General features: G+C 43.8%; 1 protein-coding gene across 1 annotated transcript; it reads right to left on the bottom strand.

The window, feature by feature from the left end:
- stip1 (stress-induced phosphoprotein 1) lies at positions 1-27,616 on the bottom strand. The gene is made up of 14 exons (XM_085976270.1): positions 27,534-27,616; positions 22,905-23,114; positions 21,872-22,013; positions 20,383-20,524; positions 19,305-19,473; positions 19,068-19,194; positions 17,778-17,880; positions 13,393-13,513; positions 12,927-13,023; positions 10,866-10,990; positions 8,764-8,800; positions 7,288-7,391; positions 750-922; positions 1-459 (listed from the first exon to the last, which is right to left on the bottom strand). Exons 1-14 carry the CDS (start codon positions 27,552-27,554, stop codon positions 387-389), a joined length of 1,644 nt encoding a protein of 547 aa, XP_085832396.1. The 5' UTR covers positions 27,555-27,616; the 3' UTR covers positions 1-386.
- Between the last annotated feature and the right edge of the window lie 43 nt (positions 27,617-27,659).

Raw genomic sequence — 27,659 nt, 5'->3', positions numbered from 1 at the left:
TATAGTTGGTTGGATACGTTTTATTGCAACTCTCTGCATGCGATAAACTGCAAAATATCTGAAAACCCCAACATCTCTGTGGTTACTGCAAGGTGAAAACAGCGGCAGAGATGCACATTTTACATTGTCTTAAAAATGAAAAAAATTAAAATTACAGAAAGTGCACAGGCTTATAGGTTTGCACCAAGATTGCGCTAAATGTCATCAGATCTTACAAATACAAACTAAGATGAGGTGCTGTACACAGTGTCTATTTTGGCTGTTTTCATTTTTTCTCCTGTTCTTTCCCACCCCCCGCCCCCACCCCCCCCCCCCCCAAATCCCCAGAGAGCATGTTCCTGAAGGACTGTCCTAGTCTCATCTCTGCTGAAATCTTGTGATGGTCATCACCGGATTGCAATGAGACCAACATCGATGAGTTTTTGAATCTTCTGGGCTATAACTGGATTCTTCAAGTGGCTGGGGAGAAAGGAGGGGAGAGTGAGCATTAGTAGCACTGGCACGACAGGTCAGCAATGAAGCAGAGTGCAAATTTGTCTTCCCTCCCCCTATTTAAAGACCACAATGGTGGGGTAGCACAATGCCACACTACAACACAAATCTAAATGAACTATTTCAGAGTTTGAGAAGCGTTGCTCACCGGTAATTACACTAGGCACACTACAGAGAGAGAGGGGGGCGCCAAACTCATTCAGGACAGTCAGGAATAAGATGCAACCAATTTTTGATACGTTGATGCATGTACTCACTCGCTTAGTGCCTGCGGGTCCTTCTGCATCTGCTCCAAGATCAGCCTCATAGCTGGGTCACTCATGATCTGCTGCACCTCTGGGTCACCCATGGCCCGCCGTTTCACCTCCTCTGGAGTATCATTTCGGTTATATTGCATCACAAGGCAGCGCTGGTAACCTTCAGAAGCTTCCTAAGGAAGTTTGAGAAAAAGTTATCTGTAGGGTTGCTTTGACCACAGCAACTCCTAGTTACTGGATGTTGCCCAGGAATGTCTGCATCTTGATGCCATTAGAACAGTCCATCAAGTATGTGCTCCACATCGACAATGTCAACACTGCCCACATTCTGGAACTATCCCACCCCACAAGTTGTGAGAAGAGTCCAAAGTGACTATAACTGTTGCCTTGCCCGAGTACTGCAGCACCACCACCGTCACCTTCTTCCAAAAGACTCACTTAAACTAATCCACTCGCTTGGTGCAGAGCATGGTTCCCTCGATGTGTGATGGCCATTTTGGGAGGAAAGGGTCCAATTCTGTTTTGCCACTGTTATGTCTGTGTCAAAGACAGCAGAGTGTTTACGCAGACAGGGCCTGGAGTCAGCTCTCAACCATCAATCCACAAAACAGGGCCGCCTGTTCAGTGGATCCTCACAAACTTCACCTTTCACGCCAGGCTGTGAAATAACCAAGGAGGTGCTGTCCTGGATTGCACGAGAGATTAACGCTACCCCTTCTCCTTACCCACAGCAACCCTCCTCTACTTACTGCACCATTACGACAGCGTCGGCGGGAATCCTGAGCGGCAGAGCGGGGCTATAAAAGCCCCAGAGACCAGGTAAGGCCTCAGTGCGTCGGCGGGAACTCAGCGGCAGCAGTGGGGCTATAAAAGTCCCAGAGACCAGGTAAGGCCTCACAGCGTCGGCGGGAACTCAGCGGCAGCAGCGGGGCTATAAAAGTCCCAGAGACCCAGGTAAGGCCTCACAGCGTCGGCGGGAATCCTGAGTGGCAGAGCGGGGCTATAAAAGTCCCAGAGACCAGGTAAGGCCTCACAGCGTCGGCGGGAAACCTGAGCGGCAGAGCGGGGCTATCAAAGTCCCAGAGACCAGGTAAGGTTTACCAGTCTCCAGTCTGGGAACTCGGAGGGAAGGAGAGAGGTAAAAAGTAATCCAAGTGTGACATCACCAGAAAGCGGGTAAGTGATTGGTTGGTAAGTATTTCTCCCTTTTAAGCTTAAATCTCTTTGGTTTAGTTTCTAAGGTGTGATATTCACCATCTAGAATCGGGGCCGAGGATATTTAAGAATATTAATAAATTTAATTAATTACATAGAATGGGAGATCAGGCGATGTGTTGCTGCTGCAATATGTGGGAGCTGGTGAACACCATTGATGCTCACAGTGATCACATTTGCAGTAAGTGTTGGCTGCTCGAGGAACTCTGGCTCCGTGTTGAAGAGCTGGAGTCCGAGCTTCAAACACTGAGACACATCAGGGAGGGGGAGAGTTACCTGGACTCTGTGTATCACGAGGTAGTCACACCAATTAGATTAATTAATTCAGATGTAGTCCGTGGCCAGGGTCAGGATGGTGTGACTAGAAGTGAGGCAGGTACGGGGATCCAGGAGGTAGTGTTGGAGGAGCCGCAGCCCTTGCACTTGTCCAACAGGTTCGAGGCTCTTACTCCCTGTGGGGACAGGAGCAGGGACTGCAGGGAAGATGAGCAACCTGGCCACAGCACCGTGGAGCAGGGGGCCATTTAAGTGGGGGGAGTTAAAAGAAATGTTGTAGTGGTAGGGGATAGTATCGTTGGGATAGATAGAGTTCTTTGCAGCCGAGAGAGTCCCGAAGGCGGTGTTGCCTGCCCGGTGCCAGGGTTAAGGACATCTCCTGTGGACTGGAGAGAAACTTGGAGTGGGAGGGGGAGGATCCAGTTGTCGTGGTCCATGTTGGTACCAACGACATAGATAGGACAAGGAAGAAGGTTCTGCTGAGGGAGTTTGAGCAGCTAGGGGCCAAATTAAAAAGCAGAACCACAAGGGTAATAATCTCTGGATTATTACCTGAGCCACGAGCAAATTTGGCTAGGACAAATAAAATTAGAGAGTTAAATGCGTGGCTCAAAGACTGGTGTGGGAGAAATGGGTTTTGCTTCCTGGGACACTGGCACCAGTACTGGGGCAGGAGGGAGCTGTTCCATTGGGACGGGCTTCACTTGGCCAGTGCTGGGACTAGAGTCCTGGCGGATCATATAACTAGGGCTGTAGAGAGGGCTTTAAACTAACTAGTGGGGGGGGGGGGGGGGGGGGGTTCCTAGAGAGCAAATAATACAAATGACAACAGAGAAGGTCATAGACTTAGGTAGCAGTGGGGAAATTAAAAACCAGAGCGTGTCAGGAAGGGGCAGAAGGTATGGAGTAAAAGGTAAAGTAAAAAGGGCAAAAGCAGGAACTAAGTGTCACAAAACATCTTTGAAAGTTCTCTATCTGAATGCACGTAGCATTCGTAACAAAATAGACGAGTTAATGGCACAAATAACTACATATGGGTATGATCTTGTGGCCACTACAGAAACATGGCTGCAGGGTGACAATGTCTGGGAATTAAACATACCAGGTTATTTAACAATCAGGAAGGACAGGCAGGAAGGAAGGGGAGGTGGGGTGGCTATGTTAATAAAGGAAGGCTTCACTGTAATACAGAGAAATGATATTGGGTCAAAAGATCAGGATAATGAAACAGTTTGGGTGGAGGTAAGGAATAATAAGGGGAAAAAAACACTAGTGGGCGTAGTCTATAGGCCTCCGAACAGTGGCAACTCTGTTGGACGGAGTATCAATCAGGAAATAGTTGAGGCTTGTAATAAGGGAACATCTATAATTATGGGGGATTTTAACTATCATATTAATTGGACAAATCAAATTGGGCAGGGCTGCCTTGAGGATGAGTTCATTGAGTGTATTAGGGATGGGTTTCTTGAGCAGTATGTAACTGAACCGACCAGGGGGCAAGCAACCTTAGATCTGGTCTTGTGTAACGAGATGGGATTAATTAAAAATGTCCTAGTAAAGGATCCCCTTGGAATGAGTGACCATAACATGGTTGAATTCCATATTCAATTAGAGGGTGAGAAGGTTGGATCTCAAACAAGCGTGCTAAGCTTGAATAAAGGAGACTATGAAGGTATGAGAGCGGAATTGAGTAGAGTGGATTGGGAAAATAGATTAAAGGGTAAGACGATACATGATCAGTGGTGTACATTTAAGGAGTTATTTTACAACTTCCAAAAAATATATATTCCACTGAAAAGAAAAGGGTGTAAAAGAAAAGACAGCCATCCGTGGCTAAGTAAGGAAATTAAGGATAGTATTCGACTAAAAACAAGGGCATATAAAGTAGCCAAATCTAGTGGGAGGATAGAGGATTGGGAAAACTTTAAAAGACAGCAAAAAATAACAAAAAGATTGATTAAGAAAGGGAAGATAGATTATGAAAGTAATTGAGCAAAAAATATAAAAACAGATAGTAAGAGTTTTTATAGTTATATAAAAAGAAAAAGGGTGGCTAAAGTAAATGTTGGTCCCTTAGAGGATGAGACCAGGAAATTAATGGTGGGAAATATGGAGATGGCAAAAACACTGAATGAATATTTTACATCAGTCTTTACAGTAGAAGACACTAAGAATATCCCAACACTGGACAAACAGGGGGCTGGGGGGGGGAGGAGCTAAACACGATCAAAATCACTAAGGAAGTGGTACTTGGTAAAATAATGGGACTCAAGGCGGATAAATCACCTGGACCTGATGGCTTACATCCTAGGGTCTTGAGGGAAGTGGCGGTAGGGATTGTGGATGCATTGGTAATAATTTTCCAAAACTCCCTGGACTCGGCAAAGGTCCCGGCAGACTGGAAAACTGCTAATGTAACACCCTTATTTAAAAAGGGCAGTAAACAGAAGGCTGGAAACTATAGCCTAACATCTGTGGTAGGTAAAATTTTGGAGTCCATTATTAAGGAGACAGTAACAGGACATTTGGATAATCATAATTTAATAGGACAAAGTCAGCATGGTTTTATGAAGGGGAAGTCATGTTTGACAAATTTGCTGGAGTTCTTTGAGGAAGTAACGTATAGGGTGGATAAAGGGGAACCAGTGGACGTAGTGTATTTAGACTTCCAAAAGGCATTTGACAAGGTGCCACACAAAAGATTATTGCTTAAGATAAAAAAATCACGGGATTGGGGGTAATATTCTGGCATGGATAGAGGATTGGCTATCTAACAGAAGGCAGAGAGTTGGGATAAATGGTTCATTCTCAGACTGGCAATCAGTAACTAGTGGTGTTCCGCAGGGGTCAGTGCTGGGTCCCCAACTCTTTACAATCTATATTAACGATTTGGAGGAGGGGACCGAGTGTAACATATCAAAGTTTGCAGATGATACAAAGATGGGAGGGAAAGTAGTGAGTGAGGAGGACATAAAAAACCTGCAAAGGGACATAGACAGGCTAAGTAAGTGGGCAGAGATTTGGCAGATGGAATACAATACTGGAAAGTGTGAGGTTATGCACTTTGGCAGGAAAAAATCATAGAGCAAGTTATTATCTTAATGGCAAGAAACTGGAAAGTACTGTAGTACAAAGGGATCTGGGGGTCCTGGTGCACGAAACTCAAAGAGTTAGTATGCAGGTGCAGCAAGTGATCAAGAAGGCCAATGGAATGTTGGCTTTCATTGCTAGGGGGATAGAATATAAAAATAGGGAGGTATTGCTTCAGTTGTACAAGGTATTGGTGAGACCGCACCTGGAATACTGCGTACAGTTTTGGTGTCCATACTTAAGAAAGGACATACTTGCTCTCAAGTCAGTACAAAGAAGGTTCACTCGGTTAATCCCGGGGATGAGGGGATGGACATATGAGGAGAGGTTGAGTAGATTGGGACTCTACTCATTGGAGTTCAGAAGAATGAGAGGCGATCTTATTGAAACATAAAAGATTGTGAAGGGGTTGGATCGGGTGGATGCGGGAAGGATGTTCCAGATCACAGAATCACAGAAACCCCACAGTGCAGATAGAGGCCATTTCGGCCCATCGAGCCTGCACCGACACATATCTCACCCAATCCCCGTAACCCCTACACCAACACATATCCCACCCTATCCCTGTAACCCCAGGTATTTAATCCCCCTAACACTAAGGGTCAATTTATCATAGCCAATCATCCTAACCCGCACATCTTTGGACTGTGGGAGGAAACTAGAACTAGGGGGCATAGTCTTAGAATAAGGGGCTGCTCTTTCAAAACTGAGATGAGGAGGAACTACTTCACTCAGAGGGTGGTAGGTCCATGGAATATGCTGCCCCAAAAAGCTGTAGAAGCTACATCATTACATAAATTTAAAACAGAAATAGACAGTTTCCAAGAAGTAAAGGGAATTAAGGGTTACGGGGAGCAGGCAGGAATTTGGACAGGAGTCTAGGTTCGGATCGGTCATGGCCCAGTGGGTAGCGGAGCGGGCCCAGGGGCCGTGTAGCCTGATCCTGCTCCTATTTCGTGTGTCTAATTCTGTTAGATTCAGGAGATGGTTCTGTGATAGTGGATTGGCGGTTAGGATCAGATCAGCCATGATCTTATTGAATGGCGGAGCAGGCTCGAGGGGCCGATTGGCCTACTCCTGCTCCTATTTCTTATGTTATCACAAGCAGACAATCCGAGAGAGAACCTTTTCACAGAGACAAAGAAAGGCATCTCAGGAGAAAAACCTTGCAGGAAAGAAAGTCTCTCAGGCCACTCTCCCAGTCTAGCCAGGTGCTCGTGAACAGTAGATTTGTCTAGTGTGTATTTTCAGGATTCTTTCAGGGCTAAAAAAAAAAATTAAGTTCAAAGAAAATAACCCAGTCTGACTGATACACAACTGCCCAGGAACAGAAACATCTGTTGTAGATATCCAATATAATTTATCTTGTTTACCCCCTTTCAAAGGTGCGATTACACTTGTGGCAACTGGAATGTTCCAACAGCTAGGAAGCTCAGTCCTATTTACCTTCTGTATTTTTATTTTGTCAGCCTGACAGTCGTGACTGTATATTTTCTATTTCCTTTGCTCTTGGTTGCACTTCAAAAGGAATTGTAAAGTATAACTCAGGCAAACTTATGTTTACTGCAAATATGCAGTTTGTCTTTGTTGCCTTTTAGGTGGATCTTAATCACATCCTTTAGAACTGTTTCCAGCATCTTCTCTGCAACGGACATCAAACTAACAAGCCGATGATTCCCAGGGTCAGGTTTCTTCCCCTTTTTAAATATTGGGACTTCACGAGCCCACCTCCAGTCTACTGGAGCTCTATATAAAAGCCAACGGCTCACAATACATCACCCACGGACAGAAAGCCAGCTTACAGCACTGCTGCAATGCACTGTAGAATGCCAAACATGCTGTGCCACCTAAAACGACATGACCAGAGAAACTCCAGCTTACAATGCTCTCCCTCAGGTTTACATCACAGCCAACATGAACAGAAGAGGAGCTGAAATGAAAGATGATCCAGTCATACCTTGGAGTTGGGGTCCAGCCCAGCCGCTTGCTGATAAACATCCATGGCTTTGGAGAAATCCTTCAATGCCTCGAGGGCTGCTCCTTTTCTTGTGTAACCCTTAACTACAATGAATAAGGTAGAGCATTTGAATTCAATTCATTTGCAACATCTGTTACAGTAGACAGCCAGCCCCCCCCCACTCCCCCCCACCATCAGACCAAAAAAAATTAAAACTGGATTTTTATTCCTGCATCCAATGCATTTGGGAACCATATTTTGATGCACTGACTGCCATTCTACACCGTGCTCAGCACACCTGTTGTAACACTATGATAAATAGCATCTAGATTACAGTCTTGCTAATCTCACTTCCATGGCGATCCAGTCAGTCACTCAACTGGATTGTTGCCAGTTACTCAATGCCAGTCTCAAATGTACTGAATATTCACCTTCACTCCATCCCCAGTGATCAAAGGAAAGCCCTCCCCAAGAGATGTCTGATCCGGCCTCTAACTGGTATGCGTTCATGCCCTGGACGAATCATATTGTTTTACCTGCCAGGATCATAATGCTGCCACAACGCCTCCCCACTGGTGGGAGGTTTAAATTTTGACAGGATAATGCTGCAGTAGGGACGGTGGGAGAGGATTCAACATTGAACCGTCACTGTGCACAACTAGTCTGTAACCTAATAGTGTGGGGGGGAAAGGAGGATTATGACCAAAGTTTCCTCAAAAAAATTAAAAAAAAAAAAAAAAAAATTTCAGGTGCATCAAAATCCACAAGCCTTTCATTCTGAAACATTTTGCAGAATACTGCGGATTCTGGAAATCTGAACTATAAACAGAAAATACTCAGCAGGTCAGGCAGCGTCTGTGCTGCTATTTTTAATTTTTTTTGGAAGTGTACAGATGCTGCCTGATCTGCTGAGTATTTCCTGCGTTTTCAGAATGAGTTTTTAAAGAGGCACATTTTGTTACAATCATAAATTGTAACATAGGGTTAGACTTCGGTATTTAAAATACAGGAAACTTTGGTTTATCCGGAGGTTAACTGTCTGGAATGCCCGAGCCACCGCCAAAAATCAGGAGCCGTTTCATTAGTTTTTTTTCTTCTTTTCGTTGCTTTTTTTCCACCAGTCAGGCTCTGCAAGGTCTCGCTGAAGCTGTTGCTAAGCTACAGAGACGCTTGCAAGGTATGGCCGACTGTTTAGAAGCTGTACAGGGTTTGTTGCCAGATACGGAGCTCAAAATCTCCGTATGTTTCAACATTAGCGCTGGTTTGTCCGGCAGTTTTGATGGGACGGCAACAGCTCGGTCCCGTCGGTGCCGGATAGCACAAAGTTTCCTGTAACTGCTAATCCATCAATACTACTTCTACCTGCTCCCAACCAACAAAAACTAGTACGAATTTGGGATGACATTCACATAGGCAGAGTTTCAAAATCATCACAAAACAGACTTACAATCCCACAACAGACTTGGAGCTACTTACGGAATGTGGGATCAAGGTGGATACAATCCTCACAGTCCTGTAAGCAAAGGGAAGAGTAAAAGCATCTTAAATTATTGCTAGTTACAGGTTCAAATAACTTTTCATGTAGGAGTCATAAATTAAGACTTACAGGGGATTAAAATGCCAGTTTGATGAAAATTATCACTGGAGAAGTTGATAATTTTCAAATATCAGCTGGATAATAAAAAGCCAGTGATAAAATTACATGGAGGGGTGGGGGCCCCGAGGAAAGGGAAAGAGAATAAAATTCCTCCAGCCCATTATTTTAAACTGGAAAGAGAAAAAAAAGTCAAGAGACTCCAAAGATTGGAATTTTGTTTTATAATCACACTGACTAATGCTAAAAATCAGACCGTGGATATTCTACACTTTACCAGGACTGCTGTCTTCAAGACCTATAAATACATTTTGTAACAAGGGCAGTTACAGCCTCAAGCATTAGGATGGCACGAGGGAAATTTCCCCGACTGAATGATACTTCAAAAATATATCTAAAATAGCAGCATTAAAAGTGCCTACGTTTCAGATTTAAGCTCTCAACCATTTGAATAGCGATGTCAACACTCGATTCTGGTTACTCATCCCCTAGCTCCCACTATATGAGTTTGTGTTCAACACGGGGCAAAGTCAGTAGACTGTTGGGCACTCCTACTCAGAGGAAGTTAGAAAATTCATTTTCATTCCCATCCTACTAACGACAACAATCACAGCAGTAATCATTGTGGTCAGCAGGATGCGAGTGAAAACAGCTTTTCAATCCCAAGAAAGAGTTTAGTGGAGGTTGCTGATTCTCAATGGATACAGATGAATAATGATCAGCTTTTCAAAACAAAAAGCATTCAAGTGTTTGATTTTTCTAGTCTACAGCAGCTAGCCAGATGTCAAAGGCACTTATTTGAAGCTCCTCCATTAATTAGAGAATGGAAGATTGCCAAACTGAAATTTGCATTCTGCCTTCTAAACCAGGCAAGTTTGAGCTGGCATGTTGGTGCAGACGTATTGCTTCCCAGCCGGTCACTCACCAGCCAGAGCAGCATTGCTAGCATCGGTGGACTCCGGTCGCACTTGGGGCACGTGACTGGTCCTGGGCTAGGAAGGGAAAAGGCAAACCCCAACCAGAATTGCTGCTCCTGATCGATAGCCAGTGATCGCAGCTGGAAACGGTGCACGCCTTGAAATTGGTTGAAGACACAACTGGGCTCAGTCGTCATACCCCCAATAGTTGAATAGCTTGTCAACACAGCTAAGGCTCACGTGAAAAATGGGCACCGGAACCACATCATCAAGAGTCAGCAACCTCCAGAAAACAAGTCTAAACTTGCTCATCTCTCCTAAATGTGCGGACGCTGATTGCCCTCCAGTACTTGTATCCCAGTTAGGATCCAAGTGTAAGCCTTGATGCAGAGTGTGCCTACAAGCTATCTGATCTAGGTTAGGAGTAGGGTCAGAGTCAAGCCAGGTCCTGTCACCTAAAATTCACAGGCACGTCCTTCAAAGGCCAATCACAAACTAGAATGGATATTCCCCCTCCCTGCTCACAGCTGAAAAGCTGTCTACTGACTGCCTCTTCCCCCCACCAACCCCCCTCCCAGCCAACAGCAGTTAATTACATAGAATCTGCAGCACAGAAACAACCCATTTAGTCTAACTGGTGTTTCTACTCCACAAGTCTCCTTCCATTCCAATTACCTCTTCAGACCTGCCCGTGTATATCTCTAGTCCCTTCTCCCTCATATGCAGCAAGTCTCCCCTTAAATGCATCAATACTACCTGCTACAACCACTCCATGCGACAACCAGTTCCACATTCTCAGCATTCTAAAAGAAAATCCTCCGATATTCTTTATTTGTTCTGTTATCTCGTATTCCTGTCCCCTTGCTCTGAACTCACCCACAACTGAAAACAGATCGTCCATATCCACCCTATCGAGCCCCTTCATAGCTAATTGAGCACAGACTGGGGATTAAACCAGAGATCTTCCTGGTCTGCATGACTCCATTCCACACTGTGCAACAAACAGTGCAGCTGGGGGAAGTTCAAGAGTAACAGTTCTATAAAGTTTTTTAATTTAAAAATATTACCTTCAGAGCTAGTTGGAATTCTAAGAGCTTGGTATAGCAGGCAGCTCTGTTGCTGTAGAGTATAGCATCAGCAGGATTGCGTTTAATAGCTTCCGAGTAGTGTTTCACAGCCTGTGGGTAATCACCTGTGATTAAAGAGAGAGGGCCAGCCATACATTAGATACCATAAGCACAGTTTAATTCAGAGGCAAGTGTGCATCACCCAGGACCTGTGCAGACACATTACAATGCACACTCTTCAAATTATGGAAGGCATGGATGATACAGCACCTGACCTTGCCAATTATAAAATGAGGTCTAACAACTTAAAGAAAAACTTCAGGTTTGAAAACTTCCACTTGGAACATGCCCAGAATGGAGCTCTTCACATGCATCATCATCCAGTCTACATGTAATAAAATGTCAGATGACTTCCCAATGCTTCATTTAAAAAAAAAAGCAATTTACTCAATGCCAAATAGAAGTGGCTTTCCCACTGAAGTCAAGCAACAATAAAAACATCGGACCATCTATTCAATATTGCAAGAGCACAAATCCCCCTCTTATCCAATCATAGCACTGGAAGTAAACGGATACATCAATGAAAGATCGCAAGCTCGTGCAGGGAAGAGCAATCTCGATCTTTCAATGGATTTGCTGTCCATTCTCAGTCCCACTACCGCCCATTTCCAGGTGGCAGTGGGGCAGTCAGGAGCTGGAAAGATAGTGGGGACCGGTTCACTGGCTCCGTCTCCATTGTTCGGATTATCTGACGGAAGTGATAACGGACGTTGAATATGTCTGCCCCTATTTGGCCCATAATTCAATGAAGGATGAATATATCAGCAGACATATTTCCCCACTATTAACACCGTAGCAAAGCCATGTGTCAGAAATGCTAGACACCAGGAGATCCTAAGTGGCGAGGGGGGGGGGGTTGGTTAAAAAAAGAGAGCCAACTGACTTAGTGAAATCAACCAATTGCAGTAGTGATTTCCCAGCCTTGGGGTTCACTGGACAAGCCACACTGCAGCAGATCCTGTAGCCATTTCCCTCCAGCCAAAGCGGTGTTCAAAATTGAGTAAATAAGGAGAAACGGTTTCCACTGGCAGGAGGGTCGATAACCAGAGGACATTACAATAATTCTATTTGGCATTGAGTAAATTGGCAAAAGAACCAGGGAGGAGACGAGGAGAATATTTTTACTCAGCGAGTTATGATCTGGAATGCACTACTTGAAAAAGGATGGTGCAAGCAGATTAGTAGTAACATTCAAAAAGGAATTGGATCGCTACTTTTAAAAAAAGAACATTTTGCAGGGCTATGACGAGTGGGACTAATTGGATCGTTCTTCCAAAGAGCCGACGCAGGCATGATGGGCCAAATGGCCTCCTTCTGTGCTGTAAGATTCTAGGTTTGCAAGTCCTGGCGGCAGTGATACCACCACCAGGAGCCTGCCAAGTAAGATTTAGATGGGCCTGACCCTGGATTCCTGGCAGATCTGAAACCCCAGGCTGTATTGCTGTGGGGCTCCAACAGGACCCTAATTTGAATGCCCCAAGTGGTGGATTCGAATTTCAGCGTTCCGGAAACAAGCCACTGCAGTTTGGTTACAGTCTGGTGAACACATCCCAACTTAAAATGACAAACACAAGTTGAAACAGGTTTAAAAAAAAAAAAAAAAAAAAAAATTCTAGGGAGAAGGCGAACGTACTTTGTGCGGAAAGTCAGAAGCGTTGATACAGTCAACAAATTGCTGTAAAGAACTGGGGGACAAAGTTGCAAACAAAAGCACAGATAGCTGTACATCGCCACAAGTACAATGCAAAGTATCACCGAAACAGGGCAGGTGTGCAAACTTTCTGGGATTCATTTTAAAATATAGATAAATGTAAAAAAAAAGTTCACTGACAATGAACTTGTTTGAGATACTGATGGCAGCGTCAGCTTCGGTAGCAGCACCCTCTAGTGCCAGAATGTTGCTACGAGAGGATGACTCCACTTCAATTTACTAAAGCTTCGAACAAAGACATAATCAGGCACTGCTTCCACCTGCAGAACCTAATCCTAGTGTGACATTACCTTTCTGGAAGAACTCATTGCCTTTGCTCTTCTCCTGGATGGCGAGCTCAGGATTAACGTACGCTGTCCGCTCCTCATCCTTCAGGATCTTGTCAGCCTATAAAAATAGGAGTGGACGTGTTTTGGAAAATAAGCCCAGAGGAAAACTAGGCAAAATATGTGAAGACAGGCATTTTAGATCAGCCTTTCATAATGGGAATTCCCATATATAGCAGCAACCAAGTGCAATAGAGCACCAGAAGCAAAGCACCTCCCCCATAGCAAAAAGAGATTTAAAACAGCCATAATCTTCCCCATTTTTAGTCTCTCCCACCCCCATTTTCCAGCCAAAAGGAATGCGAGGACATTCCCTGGCCTGGATCACAAGGTACTAAAACCACCTGCCTCCTCGAGCATCAATTTCAGTATCATTTTGCAATCCTACCCAAGCACAATACAAGTGTGGAGATAAGGATGAAAAACTCACTTGCTGACATTTCTTTACGACCTCAGGAGTCCTATGCTCTGCAAGGGACTTGTTGTAGAACTGAACAGCTTCTTTGTACTTGCTTTCCTTGAAGTAGGAGTTTCCAATTCGTGCATATGCCCTGAAAAGACACAACGAAGTTAAATTGTCAACTAAATGTAATTAAATGGACAAACAGAAGGGCAAAGAGAGGGTATGAGAATAGAATGGCAGCTAACATAAAGAGGTAATTCAAAAGTCTTCTATAGGCATATAAATAGTAAAAGGGTAATAAGGAGGGGTGGGACCAAAAAGGAGACCTACGCATGGAGGCAGAGGGCACAGCTGAGGTACTAAATGAGTACTTTGCATCTGTCTTCACCAAGGAAGATGCTGCCATAGACTTAGTGAAGGAGGAGGTAGAGGAGATACTGGATGGGATAAAAATTGATAAAGACAAGGTACTAGAATGGCTGGCTGTACTTAAAGTAGATAAGTCACCAGGACCGGATGGGATGCATCCTAGGATGCTGAGGGAAGTGAAGGAAGAAATCGCAGAGTCACTGGCCATAATCTTCCAATCCTCCTTAGAAATGGGGGTGGTGCCAGAGGACTGGAGAATTGCAAATGTTACACCATTGTTCAAAAAAGGGTGTAAAGATAAACCCAGCAACTACAGGCCGGTCATTTTAACCTCGGTAGTGGGGAAGCTTTTAGAAACTATAAATCAGGGACAAAATTAACAGTCACTTGGACAAGTGTGGATTAATTAAGGAAAGCCAGCATGATTTGTTGAAGACAAATCGTGTTTAACCAACTTGATTGAGTTTTTTTTTAAATGAGGTAACAGAGAGGGCAACGCGATTGACGTGGTGCACATGAATTTCCAAAATGCGTTCGACAAAGTGCCACATAATGGGATTCAACGTTGCTGGCAAGCCTATGGAATAAAAGGGACAGTGGCAGCATGGATATGAAATTGGCTAAGTGATAGGAAACAGAGTAGTGGCGAACGGTTGTTTTTCGGACTGGAGGAAGGTATACAGTGGTGTTCCCCAGGGGTCGGTACTAGTTCCACTGCTTTTCTTCTTGATATACATTAATGACTTGGATGTGGGTGTACAGGGCACAATTTCAAAAGTTGCAGATGACATAAAACTCGGAAGTATAGTGAACAGTGTGGAGGCTAGTGATAGACTTCAAGACATAGACAGGCTGGTGGAATGGGTGGACACATGGCAGATGAAATTTAACGCAGAAAAGTCCGAAGTGATACATTCTGGTAGAAAGAATGAAGAGAGGCAATATAAACTAAAGGGTACAATCCTAAAGGAGGTGCATGAACAGAGAGACCTGGGGGTATATGTGCACAAATCGTTGAAGGTGGCAGGGCAGGTTGAGAAAGCGGTTAAAAAAGCTTACGGGATATTGGGCTTTATAAATAGAGGTATAGAGTACAAAAGCGTGGAAATGGTTATGAACCTGTACAAAACATTGGTTCAGCCTCAACTGGGAGTATTGTGTCCAATTCTGGGCACCGCACTTTAGGAAGGATGTGAAGGCCTTGGAGAGGGTGCAGAGGAGATTTACGAGAATGATTCCAGGGATGAGGGACTTCAGTTACGTGGATACAGTAGAGAACTAGGAGTTGTTCTCCTTAGAGCAGAGAAGGCTAAGAGAAGATTTGATAGGTGTTAAAAATTGTGAGGGGTCTGGAGAGAAGAGAGAGGGGGAAATTGTTCCCATTGGCGGAAGGGTCGAGAACCAGAGGACACAGATTTAAGGTGATTGGCAAAAGAACCAAAGGCGACAGGAGGAAAACCTTTTTACGCAGCGAGTGGTTAGGATCTGGAATGCACTGCCTGATGGGGTGGTGGAGACAGACTCAATCGTGGCTTTCAAAAGGGAGTTGGGTAAGTACCTGAAAGAAATTTTTTTGCAGCGCTACAGGGAAAGGGTGCGGGAATGGGACTAGCTGAAGTGTTCTTGCAGAGAGCCAGCACGGGCTCGACAGGCTGAATGGCCTTCTTCAGTGCTGTAACTATTCTATGATTCTATGTTGAGAAGTCGGCATTATTTGCATCAAGGCATGCACAAACTTTGATCCCCTTCCACCCAACTAATGATAATCAGGTAAAAGAATCTTAGTCATAGGCAATCAAGAATGAGGACCATAAAAGTTAATCATTGTATTCCACCACCATTACCTCTTGCATTCGATTTTAAGGAAGAGGAGGAGCAATTAGTTGAAAAAAATATTTTTCTTCTCCCTTCACCCCATTAAACTGCTGGCCATCCAATTTCCCTGCCTGGGCTCCTGACATTTGAAATGGTTCCCTCTCCTCAGGCAATGTCTCCCTCACCCATTCCTCAAAAAAAAAATCCACCGTCGACTCCTGTCCTCAAATGCGTTGTCGCTTACCAAATCTTGCTGGCAACTCTTGGTTTGAATTGCACCACATCAGGCATCCATCCACCCAATCAATTTGCAGCATCAAAATGGTCCTAACCAAGGTCACAATCAGAGGCAATCCCTCTTCATACTCCCTGCGGCCTTTGCCACAGGACACTATCCTCCTCTACTGCATTTCACTTGTAGCCAAAGAATCTCCAACAACACATTCTGTTTCCACCTTGAGTCTTCCCACCTCCCCCCGGACACATCCTTGGCCCCCCCTTCATTTACATGCTGCCCCTTAGAGACATCGCCTGAAAATATCAGGTCAGCTTTCCCCGTGTATGCTGATAACACCAACTCTACCTCTACACCACCTCTCTTGATCCCTCCACTGTCCTATGACTACTTTTCCAACATCCAGTCTTGGATAAGCCACAATTTCCTCCAGCTAAACGTTGGGTAGACCAAAGCCATAGCCTTCGGTCCCTGACACAAACTGTACTAGTGCCACTGACTCCATCCCTTTCCCCGGCCACCGTCTCAGGCTGAACCAGATTATGCAACCTCTGTATCCTATTCAATCTGGAGGTGGGCTTTCTAACCCCATCATAAAGCCAGCCTCCTTACACCTAACATTGCCCGCTTCTGCCCCAATTTCAATCCATATGCTCATAAAACCCTCACCCACACTACTGTCACTTGCAGACTTAAATACAGGAAACTCTTTGGTATCCGGCACCGACGGGACCGGGATGGTGCTGGTTGATTAGAAATTCCAGATGACAGAGAGGGTTATCTACTGAGGCTATTTTTAACAAACAAAAATTAAAAAAATCAAGAAATGTGCAGTATACAGTAATTGGCGGATCAGAAGAGACTACTGGCAGCACGGGAGAGTCAGGCTCCTGTTATTGAGGTGTTCGGACTTCCGACAGCGCCAAGAAGCCGAGTAGTAGCAGTTTGGAGAAATACTCCCACTGACTAACTCTGCCACCGCGGGAGACTCGGACCCGGCAACTTCTCCGGTTATTGAGGTGTTGTTTTTTGGAGTATGAATTTTGCCGGTTAATAGAGAATTCCAGATATTTAGGTGCCGTTTAAACGAGAGTTTCCTGTATTCCAATAGTCCCCTGGCTTGTCTCCCACCCACTATCCTCCGGAAACTTCAGCTCGTCAAAAACTCTGCTGCCCGTATCCTACCTGCATCAAGTCCCACTATTCCATCTCCCCACTTCGCTTACCTCATTGCCTTGCAGTTACTTAAAATTCTCACCCCCACGTTTAAATCACTTCATGGCCTTGCCCCTTCCAATCTCTCGAACCCCATTCCACAAACTCTCCATTCCTCCGATCCTTTTGCACCACAATTGGTGGCTGTGCCTTCAGCTGCCGAGACTCAAGAATTCCTTCCCCGAGTCCCTCTGCCTCTCCACCTCCTTCTCCTCCTTTAAAATCACTTTCAACCAAGTTTTTGGGCATCCCTCCCAATATCTCCTTTGGCTTGACGTTATGATTTTTGATTACGCCTCTGAAACGCTTTGGGACATTTTTCTGTTATGTAAATGCGAGCTATGAACAATACTACAACGGAGGCAGCAGCAATCACAAAGGTAATTTAAACCTTTCCCAAGGAATGGAGATATGCAAGTTTAGGTTAGACGCACTTTGCAAATGTCTCCATGTAGAATTTTTTAAACCTTGATTTGTATATTGTACTAAGGTTGCTTACAAAATGTTTGCAGTTGTGTTTTTTAGAATTAGACGGAACCGGTCAGTTCAATAGATTGAATACTACCAGTGTTGAACTCCTCCCCACCCCCAAAGATTTAAAATAATATAACTGGGCATAAAAGTGACACCGATCCACCAGGCCCGAGCCAATCAATGAATGACTGGTCTAAGGGGAACATGCTGTTAAGCTTCAGAATCTTAGTGTAGCGTAGCCATATATACTGGGTTCAGTAAATCCTTCAATATCTTATGATTAGGCTGCATATGGGTCACTTACTTTGCAATTTGTTGATAATCTTCGCGGTTTTCCCGTCCTACTTCAACGGCTTTTTCACAGATTTCACGGCATTTGTCAAACTCATTTTGCTCAAAGTACACAGCTGCAAGAACATAACAATATTTCAAGAGTTATACCTAGGTAATTCTCAGAGTATTGTGTGCAGTTTTGGTCGCCTTACCTGAGGAAGGATGTTCTTGCCATGGAAGGAGTTCAGCGAAGATTCACCAGGCTGATACCTGGGATGGCAGGAATGACGTACGAGGAGAGATTGTGTCGATTGGGCTTATACTCACTGGAGTTTAGAAGATTGAGAGGGGATCTCATCAAAACCTATAAAATTCTGTCAGGCCTGGACAGACTAGATGCAGGATGGATGTTTATGATGGCCGGGGAGTCCAGAACCAGGGTCACAGTCTAAGGATAAGGGGTAAGTCATTTAGGACTGAAATGAGGAGGAATTTCTTCACCCAGAGATGGGTGAACCTGTGGAATTCTCTGCCACAGAGGGCGGTGGAGGCCAATTCATTAAATATATTCAAAAAAGAGTTGGATATAGTTCTTAAGGCTAAAGGGATCAAGGGATATGGGGAGAAAGCAGAGACAGGGTACTGAATTTGGATGATCAGCCATGATCTCATTGAATGGCGGAGCAGGCTCGAAGGGCCGAATGGCCGACTCCTGCTCCTATCTTCTATGTTTACTAAAGACAAGTTCTCTTTTAAAAACCAAAAGGAGGGAAATCATTTTCTCCGTGTTTGGATCTTGTCACATCATGCACCAACCCAACTGAGAGGACGGACAGGCAACCAGCTCAAGGGTATTTGGGATTGTGACCCCAAAATCAGCTGAAAGGGAGATAGCTGTACCTGAACAACCAGAGTGCGTGTCTGGCTTCCACTCAACACAAAGGAAGAGGAGAGTTGGGAAAGGGAAGGAGAGCGCAGAAATTCAGTGCACCAAGGATTATGCAGGCCACTTTTCCGAGGTACAGTGCAACTGCAAATTTAATAGCATGCATTGTTAAAATAACTAAAACCGTTCTCCCCCTTCTCTTTTGAAGCCCCATCAAGCACAATTCCCAAGAGAGCAGATAAGTGACCTCCTCCAGGGCAACACAGACTGGCGCCAGATGGGTCATGACCCCTGGCGGGCCTTCTGATGACCCAGAGGGGAAGAATGCATGAAGGAGAAGAAAATAAAGCATTGCTGCAAACTCGTGTCCCACCACTCTTGTGGTCTAGCCGCATTCAACAAAAACATCTAAAGAGAATTCACTGCAATCCTCACCTGCTTTGTTGGTTAAATAGGTCATATTTGTAGGGTCAAATTCTGCTGCCTGATCATAATGCTTTAATGCAGTTTCAAAGTCCTTCTTTTTGTAGGCATCATTACCCAATTCTTTCTCTTTCAATGCCTAAGGATTAATTTTTAAAATACATTTAGGATAATAATGGGAATGACAGGTAAATGAATGAAGAGAGCGAGTTCCAAGGTGCCAGAGGGTCCTTTTAGATGGTGCGGTACCTTCTTTTTATTTTCAGGGAGGTCCTCCTCCATTGGCTCTGGTTTAGTTTCCTTTTTGCGTCGTGGGGGTGGAGCTGGAGTCTCCTCTTCATCATCATCCTCAGTGCCTTGCAGATCAATTCCAAGCAAAACACTGAGAGTCGTCATAACTCGAGGATCTTGTAGTCTCCTGAGAAAGCAGAGGACACCAGCTGCTTACTATACATTTAACAAACACGCACTTTGCTCCTAACTGGAAGAGAGCACCAGCGATCTCCTGTCTGCCATTATATATTTTGTAGGGTATTAAACGTCTGAAATTCTTCAGGCTATTCCAGTCACAACTTTGATGCAATTCAAACTGCACTCACTTAAGCAGTACCCATTTATGTGGCAGATTGGTTAAATGCACAGCCCAGTTGAAGCTAGCAAAATGTTAATATAAACAGGATTCACTATTATACAAGGTCAGGTCTTCAGTTTAATAACAAGCCTTGCATCACAAGTTTTTTTTTATTTTTTTTAAATGGATCGATTTGGACTTACTTTTCCCATTCTGCTTAGGAAAAAAGAGACAGACATCAACTCTGAACCTCCCTCAAAGACCTGTAAAAATTGGTACTTATTTCCCTGATGGTTCAACCATATAGACAAGGAAAGATCCCGGTTTAATCCACAGTCTCTGCTGGGTTGCCTCACTTCAGCCGGGTCTCCTTGGGTTAATGAATGATCCCTTATGGAAGTGCATGTGATGCACCCTTCCCTGTAAATGAATGGCCTGTCAACATGACTCATGGTAACACTGGAAGCACAACGAACATGTGGGAATTGTACTGTTGAAAGTCAGCATCTTCAGGAGAGGGGCAACAGAGGAGAAGATGATTGATAAAGAAATTGAAACTTGCTACATGGGTAAATAAAGGGCACAAGTTGGGGTCATTTCATTCAATAGTCACTGCATTGTACTCATTTATATTCCAAAGCTATGGGTTTAGACCTGGAGTTGGAATTAGACATTAGCCAGCATTCTGGGTAACTTCTATCTAACTAAAAAAATTCAGGTAATGGAATACCCTGAAGTGGAAGGGACTGCACGTACGTGGCTAGGTCAGCTGGTTTGTTTTTCAACTGTTCAATCATTTCTTTGTAGCTCGGGTCACTCAGTAGTGCCCTTGTCCTGGGGTCGCTCTCCAGCTTCTGGTATAGGTTTGGAGAAGCGAACGGGTTCATGAATTTCTTTTCTGCAAAAAAAGCAAATCAAATTACTAGTGTCTAACAATAGAATTATTTGGCATCTTTGTGCTGAAAATAGGAATCATTCAGCAAAACAGCATAGGAGGCTTCTGAAGAGTAAAAAAAACCACCTTGAATCATCCACTAATTCTAATCAAGAGACTCGATTAGCAGGAATGGATTGTAAATACGTAGCAACATATCATATTTTTATCTTCACCGCCTGGGCAGCAAACTGGAGTGGTTCGCCCAGCTGATTTTCATTCCACTGATTGCGATGGAATGAAAATCAGGAGCTTCTGTAAAAGGTCTGAACTGCCAGGTTACTGCCCAAACATTGAAGACAAAAATCTACCCGTTACATCAAAACACCTTACAAAGCACTTTGTCTAATGAATTGCTCCAAGCTGTTGCCTTGCCCCAATCTGCTTCAGACGGTAGGCTGATCTGTTCCCAGGCACTCGGGAGCAACTTGGATTTTCTTTGCAAGAAAGGAAGGCATTGCTCACCGCTGCCTTTCTTCCCTACTCATTAGTGGCGCGCCAAGCCAAGACGGACACTTCAGAAATTGTACATGCAAATCTTGTCCGGTCTGTGCACTGTATTAGCCCTTCGTAGCGAGAGGGTTTGAGTACAGGAACAAGGAGGTCTTGCTGCAGTTGTACAGGGCCTTGGTGAGACCACACCTTGAGTATTGTGTGCAGTTTTGGTCACCTTATCTGAGGAAGGATGTTCTTGCCATGGAGGGAGTGCAGCAAAGATTCACCAGACTGATACCTGGGATGGCAGGAATGATGTATGAGGAGAGATTGGGTCAATTGGGCTTATACTCGCTGGAGTTTAGAAGAATGAGAGGGGATCTCATTGAAACTTATAAAATTCTAACAGGACTAGACAGACTAGATGCAGGAAGGATGTTCCTGATGGCGGGGGAGTCCAGAACCAGGGGTCACAGTCTAAGGATAAGGGGTAAGCCATTTAGGACAGAGATGAGGAGGAATTTCTTCACCCAGAGAGTGGTGAACCTGTGGAATTCTCTACCACAGAAGGCAGTTGAGGCCAATTCATTAAATATATTCAAGAAAGAGTTGGATATATTTCTTAAGGCTAAAGGGATCAAGGGATATGGGGAGAAGGCAGGGACAGGGTACTGAATTTGGATGATCAGCCATGATCTCATTGAATGGCGGAGCGGGCTCAAGGGGCCGAATGGCCTACTCCTCCTATCTTCTATGTTTCTATCTATGTTTCACCCCACTAGCTAGGTTGCTACAATATTGTACTCTGAATTGGAAGCAATCAAATAGAAGGACAAACTGCCAACTCCACCCGACATTAAGCAGTTAGCTTCTTACCGGCTAGCCTGGCATCCACATTTAGCATTCCGTCCTTCAGCTGTTGGTTTCCTGGTTCGTGTTTTAGTCCCTCCTCGTACGTTTTCTTTGCCTCCTCAAAGCGATTAAGGAACTCCAAGGCTGCAGCCTTCCTTGAGTAACCCTAAAGGTGGCACAGTTATTAAAACAAAAGAGTGTGTTTCAGGCAGAAGGATTTAAATGCAAGCTATTGTACAAGTTTAAGGGAATTTGGAACTTTCCACAACAGCTGCACCCCATTGCGTCATTCATAGCTTCAAAATTAAGAGCGGAGAACGAGAACGTTTAAAATATATATAGGGCCCTCAGGACAGCCCAAAAAGCATCACACAATGAACTGCTTCTGAAACAAAGTCACTTTTTTTTGATAAATACAGAAGACATTTTCTTTGTGTACAGGAAGGTCTCCTGAGTAGCAACGAGATAACTGCAAGTGTTGGCTGGTGGATGAATGCTGGCCGGACAATGGGAGAACTTCCTGCTCTTCTTCTAAGTGCCACAGAATCTTTTACGTCCATCTGAACAGGCAGATAGGGCCTAGATACAACATCTCGTCTGAAATACAGCAGCTCGAACAATGCACCATTTTTCTCAGTAACCTCGGCTGATATTCAGCGGAGTAGGTGCTCAATCCTAGAGCTCACCCGAGTTAGAATCTAGCTTAACGCACTAGTACAATTCTGACCAAGTGCTGCATTGTCAGAGAAAATTTCCTTCGATTGAGAAGTTAAACTGTCTGCCTGGTCTGGTGGGCCAGGAAAATTGCAAAGATCCTATGGCATTATTTAAGAGAGAAACAGGGAGTTCTAGTGTCTAGCTAGCAATCCTCCCTCAACTAACCAAAGGCATCAAAAACAGATCAACTAGTATTTATACAGCACCTTATCACATCTCTCAAACGTTCTCCAAAGTGCTACAGGTACAACAAATGACCCGGAGGTGCACTGACTTAGGTAGGCGACCGCCACAACTATTTTGTGCAGAGGTTAAACACTTTTCCTGAGGGATAGCCTACCTTGCCCCAGTCTGGTTTAATTTCAACAGTTTTGCTGCCATCCTCATAGGCTTTCGGATACTCTCCCTTTTTGGCATAGGCAGCAGACCTGTTGCTGTACAGTACATGGTTCTTGGGGTCCAGCTTAATGGCTTCACTGTAACATATGATGGCATCATCTATTTTCCCAGCACTTAGGGCTTGATTGCCCTTCTCCTTCAGTTCATTCACCTAAGAGAAAAAAGAGTTACCATACTAGAATAAGGTTCTTGCAACAGCACATGGTGAAACATGAGTCTACCATCCATTACTATTCAACCATATTGGCAGCTTTCGACCCAAATCTACACGCAGCCATTTTAACCTTACTTTTTGTATTCTCAACATAATGATTTCTTGCTTTCATAAGAGATAATCTATGCCTATTTTAATTAGTAAACTATTTTAAAAATTCAAGCCCAACTTATTAAAACCTGGTTGTGGGACTGCATGTTGCCTTACATCAATGAGCTGCAGCTGAATAGCAGTAAACAACATAGCCCAATGATGGGTTCGGAACCCGTTGACCAAATCTACACTAGCATCACGGCAACTCCTCCGCTCAACAATTCCCACCAACACCACGGAGGAGTCTGGGAACTCACCACGTAGAAATTCATGGACACAGATGCACACCATACCACTCCATGGCAGATGCATGTCCTCACCCTATTGCTAAATATCAAATTTTGGTTGCTCTGGGACAAGCAGATGAATGTGGATGCTGGACTTGTACAAAATGCCGTTTTTACACATCTAAGAGGCATGCCGGCAGCTTACACCAAACTGCAGCTGTTATAAAGATTCCGGAAAGACCCTGACATCAACACGTGCAGGATGTTAACCTTCATAAGCTATTTCAACGACACTGAATTGTACCAGGATTGAAAGAATTTCATTCATTCATTATTGGCTGAAGACCAACAGGAATTTAAAGCTGGTGGCCCACTAGATTAAACCACTAATCCACTATAGACAGAATAAGACTGCTCCACGTAAACCAGAAACAGTATAAATGAAAAGCACCATATTCCTGTAAAAGCTATAGTAAATTTAACTATTGCTCCAGTGACAGACTTGCTTCATGTGCCAAAACTTATGAACACAGAAAAAAGACAACTATAAATTATAAATACATTGTAAATGTTGCTGTGAGTCAGATTGACAAATGATTATTTATTCTTGGAGTGTCAATCCCTAGTTGATCTGAGGAGTGTGAACCACGTACTGTGGGGCAAGAGCAATATGTAGGCCAGGCCGGGTAGGCGTGGCAGTTCTTGTCTCTGAAGGACATTAGTGAACCAGTTAGGTTGTTACAATAAGCCAGCAACTTTGTTAATTTTTGAATTATAACCTCTAGGATGTTCGCCCAGTACCAGAACACTAGCTACTGTACCCGTATCTCACGAATGGGATGAAGTTTAAAAGTCACTTGAATTTCATGCTCAAATTGACTAAAATCAACAAATTTCAAACATGTTCCTGTTCCTAAAACCATAGGAACCTTGTTCTCAGCCCGAGATAATGTTTACACAACTTTTTCTATTACAGAAGTGCTGTTTCAAAGCGGACTCCTCTTCAGCTCAAGAGCAAAGAAGTTTCCGTAGCAACGACACTGCTACCAGTGAACGGGAAATCTAAACCAGGCAATTAAAATAGTTTCTGTACTCGGAACAGTGACAACAAAACCAAACTTTAGCTGCTTGAAGACACCAAGTTTGTTACATTACCTTAATAATCCACTGCAAGGTTGCAATGCTTTATTCTAAAAACTTATAAACTAAACTAAATGTATTGCTGGATATATTCCTGGCACAAACAGAACATACCATGGAATTGGATACATTCACCTGATTAATCAGAATAACTCATCATTGCTCATGGATATTCGGTTGGATATGTGGCTCCAGTATGCAACTCATGTATCCAGGTCAGTTGGATGAGGTAGCCAACAGATGAATTGAAATCCTTTTGCACTTTTCCTAAAAATAGTATTTCCTACTGATCCCGACACTTTCAGCCTGGTAAGTCAAATCTGGTTCTGTGTAGTGCTTTCCAACGAACAATTAAATCTGCAAATGTCTGACAGACCAGATACACAGACAGAAGGAGCTTTTAATTTGCCATTTCTTTCGATCAGATTTAAAAGGAGTTGGTATCCATGTGCCCAATCCCACATTGTCACTGCTAAAACTAGCAGCAAAATTGTATACTCTGTTTTTCCAGTGTCTACAATTTTACGGTCAGGGTAAGAGCAGACATATCTACACAACTTTTTAAATGTAATGTCAATTTGATAATCCCGTTGGATGTTCAACAGCAACTGTGATCCTTGGATCATGAAAAGCTGTAGCAATGCTCAAAACGAACAAGTCTGCTTTTTAGAAATACATATTCAGCAACAGTGGAAGTGCTCCGAGGGACCAGTGAACACGTACGTGCTTCGTACACGCAGGACACTTTCGACAGCAAGTCTTCGAGGAAACCCTGGTGTACAGGCACACAGTAGACTAGCGACCTGACAGCTTGAAAACCTTTCTATGGAACAGGAGTGGGGGGGGGGGAGTTATTGGAGCTGTATCTAGTTAAATCGACATCCAATTGAAATAACCAGCTGCCCAGTAAAGGTTTGTTTGTACTGTAGTATGGTTTTGAGTGCATGCAATGGATGAACTCCCCTCTCCCAAAGTTAGACATCACACACTGTCCTTTGGCTGTGATGGGGAGATGCTGTGGATTGTGGAACTCTGATCAGCAAGCATGAAAAGCAGAGAAAAGGGTTATACACCAATACACTTGTCCAATTCACCTTTTAAAAACAGAATCATGCAGTAACAAAGTATCAGATGGCAAAAATCAGGGAATAGACACAATCCCACTTCTACAACCAGCACAGTCAAAGTCTGTCCCCCCCCACCCACTAACAGATGGCACAGGTTAGATGAAAGATAAAGTTCCCTCTACACCCCAACACCCAGAGCTAGTTCGAAGTCAGAAAGAGTTAAGTGACAGACATCAGCCCAAAAGCAGCAACAATCTGGTGTCTAAACTGCCTTGACCACCTGTTATCGCAGTAATACACATCTACCGGAATTATTTATTTTTTTGTTCTCACGGTGGGGGAATAAGCTCCATCTTGGATACACAGAAGCTGTCTTGAACAGAAGCAACAAGGTCAGACAAAACAATGAGCATGCAAGAGGTACAAAATTACCAAGAAACAAAACTACCCATTAAGGACTGGACTTGCTGATTACAAGATGTCACTTAAGAAAATAAGATTCAGTCACACATAGGACCTTGAATATACCGTGGCGCAGCATGCTAGAGGAGTTCTTCAGGCATGAATGGGCACGACAACCTGGGTGGGGGAAACGCACACGGTCATTGCTGGAGATTTTCTGGTTACAATTACGAGAACCAACCGGGAGCAATCCCACTCAGCTGGATAACTGAGGAGTCAGAGTTTCAGCTCCTGCTACTTTTAATAAAGCAATTCTGGAATGCGTGGGGCTGCTTTCCGGTGGTGACATCACTGAAGAACCTGAGCAACCTCCATTTGGTGAGTCTCTATTACAAGTTGAAAGTTTTTGTAGTTACAACTTTGCAAAAAAAGGTTGTAAAAGGCAAGCAAAAGCAATCTGAACCAAAAATACTGCCCCCGAGACTTTCCTTTCCCTTTTAAGCCAACAACAGTGACACAGACTATAAATAGACTCTCAGTGATGATTGTTGGGACTACTGAAGGATTTCCACCCAAAACACCAGCCTAGCGTTGTCCTCGGATCATTTTCTACTTCTCTGGAACTGCACTTACCAGATTCAATACCAAGAAAATGCCGAATTAGTTCCCAACCATTTGTATAAAGCTGTCAAGATCTAAAAACCATCATGAGAGGGGCACTGTACAAAAAAGTGTAGAACCCCATTGCCAATATTTATTAAAAAAAACAAAATTAATAATTTAAAGACTTAGAGAAAATTAAGAAGCTATGACTTATAAAAAAAAATTTTTTTAAAGACTCAAAGTAATTCAAAGACTTAAAACAAAATGAAGAACTTAAAAGACTCTTAAAAGAAAAGAATTTAAAGATTTCAAAAAAAACTTAAAACACAAAAAGAATAAAGTTAAAGACTCCATTTTTTTAAAAAAAGGCTCAAGATTTTAAAGACTCAAAATAAAAGAATTTAAAAACTATTAAAAAAGCCAAAATGAATTTAGAAAGACTCTTAAAAATGAAGAATTTAAAAAGACTTAAAAAAGAATTTAGAAAGACCCCTTAAAAAAAAAAGAATTTAGAAAGACTCTTAAAAATTAAAGAAAAAAATCTACATTTTAGTAAAGAAAAACCACGAGTTTGCCCCCAAAGACAATGTTAGCTGGAGAGCAGAAACTGAGCAATGTGTGGGTCAGATTGAGTGAAGTGTGAGTGTGGTTAATGGAAGGTAATGTCCATCCTGTTTCAGCCCGCACTGTGATTGAGCTCCAGCCAGCCCATTGAAAGCCCACCGTGCGACCAGCCACAGCCCACCCCGCCCCACCGCCACTCCCCGAGATATTAGACATTAAAGATGTTTAAAATATCGCTGTTTTGTTTTACCGGCCCTCACCTTCGCCTGATCCATAAGCATCTCAGCACCTCACCATGCGCCTTCTCGAACTTACCAGAACTCTTCCCGGAACTCCCGCCCCCCACCACGCTCCCTTCCCACTGGTGCGCTCGGCTGTCAATCGGA

This window comes from Somniosus microcephalus, unplaced genomic scaffold, assembly GCF_052327205.1.
Source record: "Somniosus microcephalus isolate GS21.2 unplaced genomic scaffold, FLI_Smic_1.0 unresolved_chr2, whole genome shotgun sequence".
Taxonomy (NCBI): Eukaryota; Metazoa; Chordata; class Chondrichthyes; order Squaliformes; family Somniosidae; genus Somniosus; species Somniosus microcephalus.
Note: the sequence above shows the minus strand (reverse complement) of the source record. Positions and strands in the feature narration are given on the sequence as shown.

Coding starts and splice junctions, on each gene's coding strand:
- stip1 (XM_085976270.1), bottom strand. CDS start 27,554: ATGCTTATGGATCAGGCGAAG. Junction 20,525..21,871: donor TGTGGATGCCAGGCTAGCCG/GTAAGAAGCTAA, acceptor CTTTTTTTGCAG/AAAAGAAATTCATGAACCCG. Junction 19,195..19,304: donor TCCCTGAAAATAAAAAGAAG/GTACCGCACCAT, acceptor ATTAATCCTTAG/GCATTGAAAGAGAAAGAATT.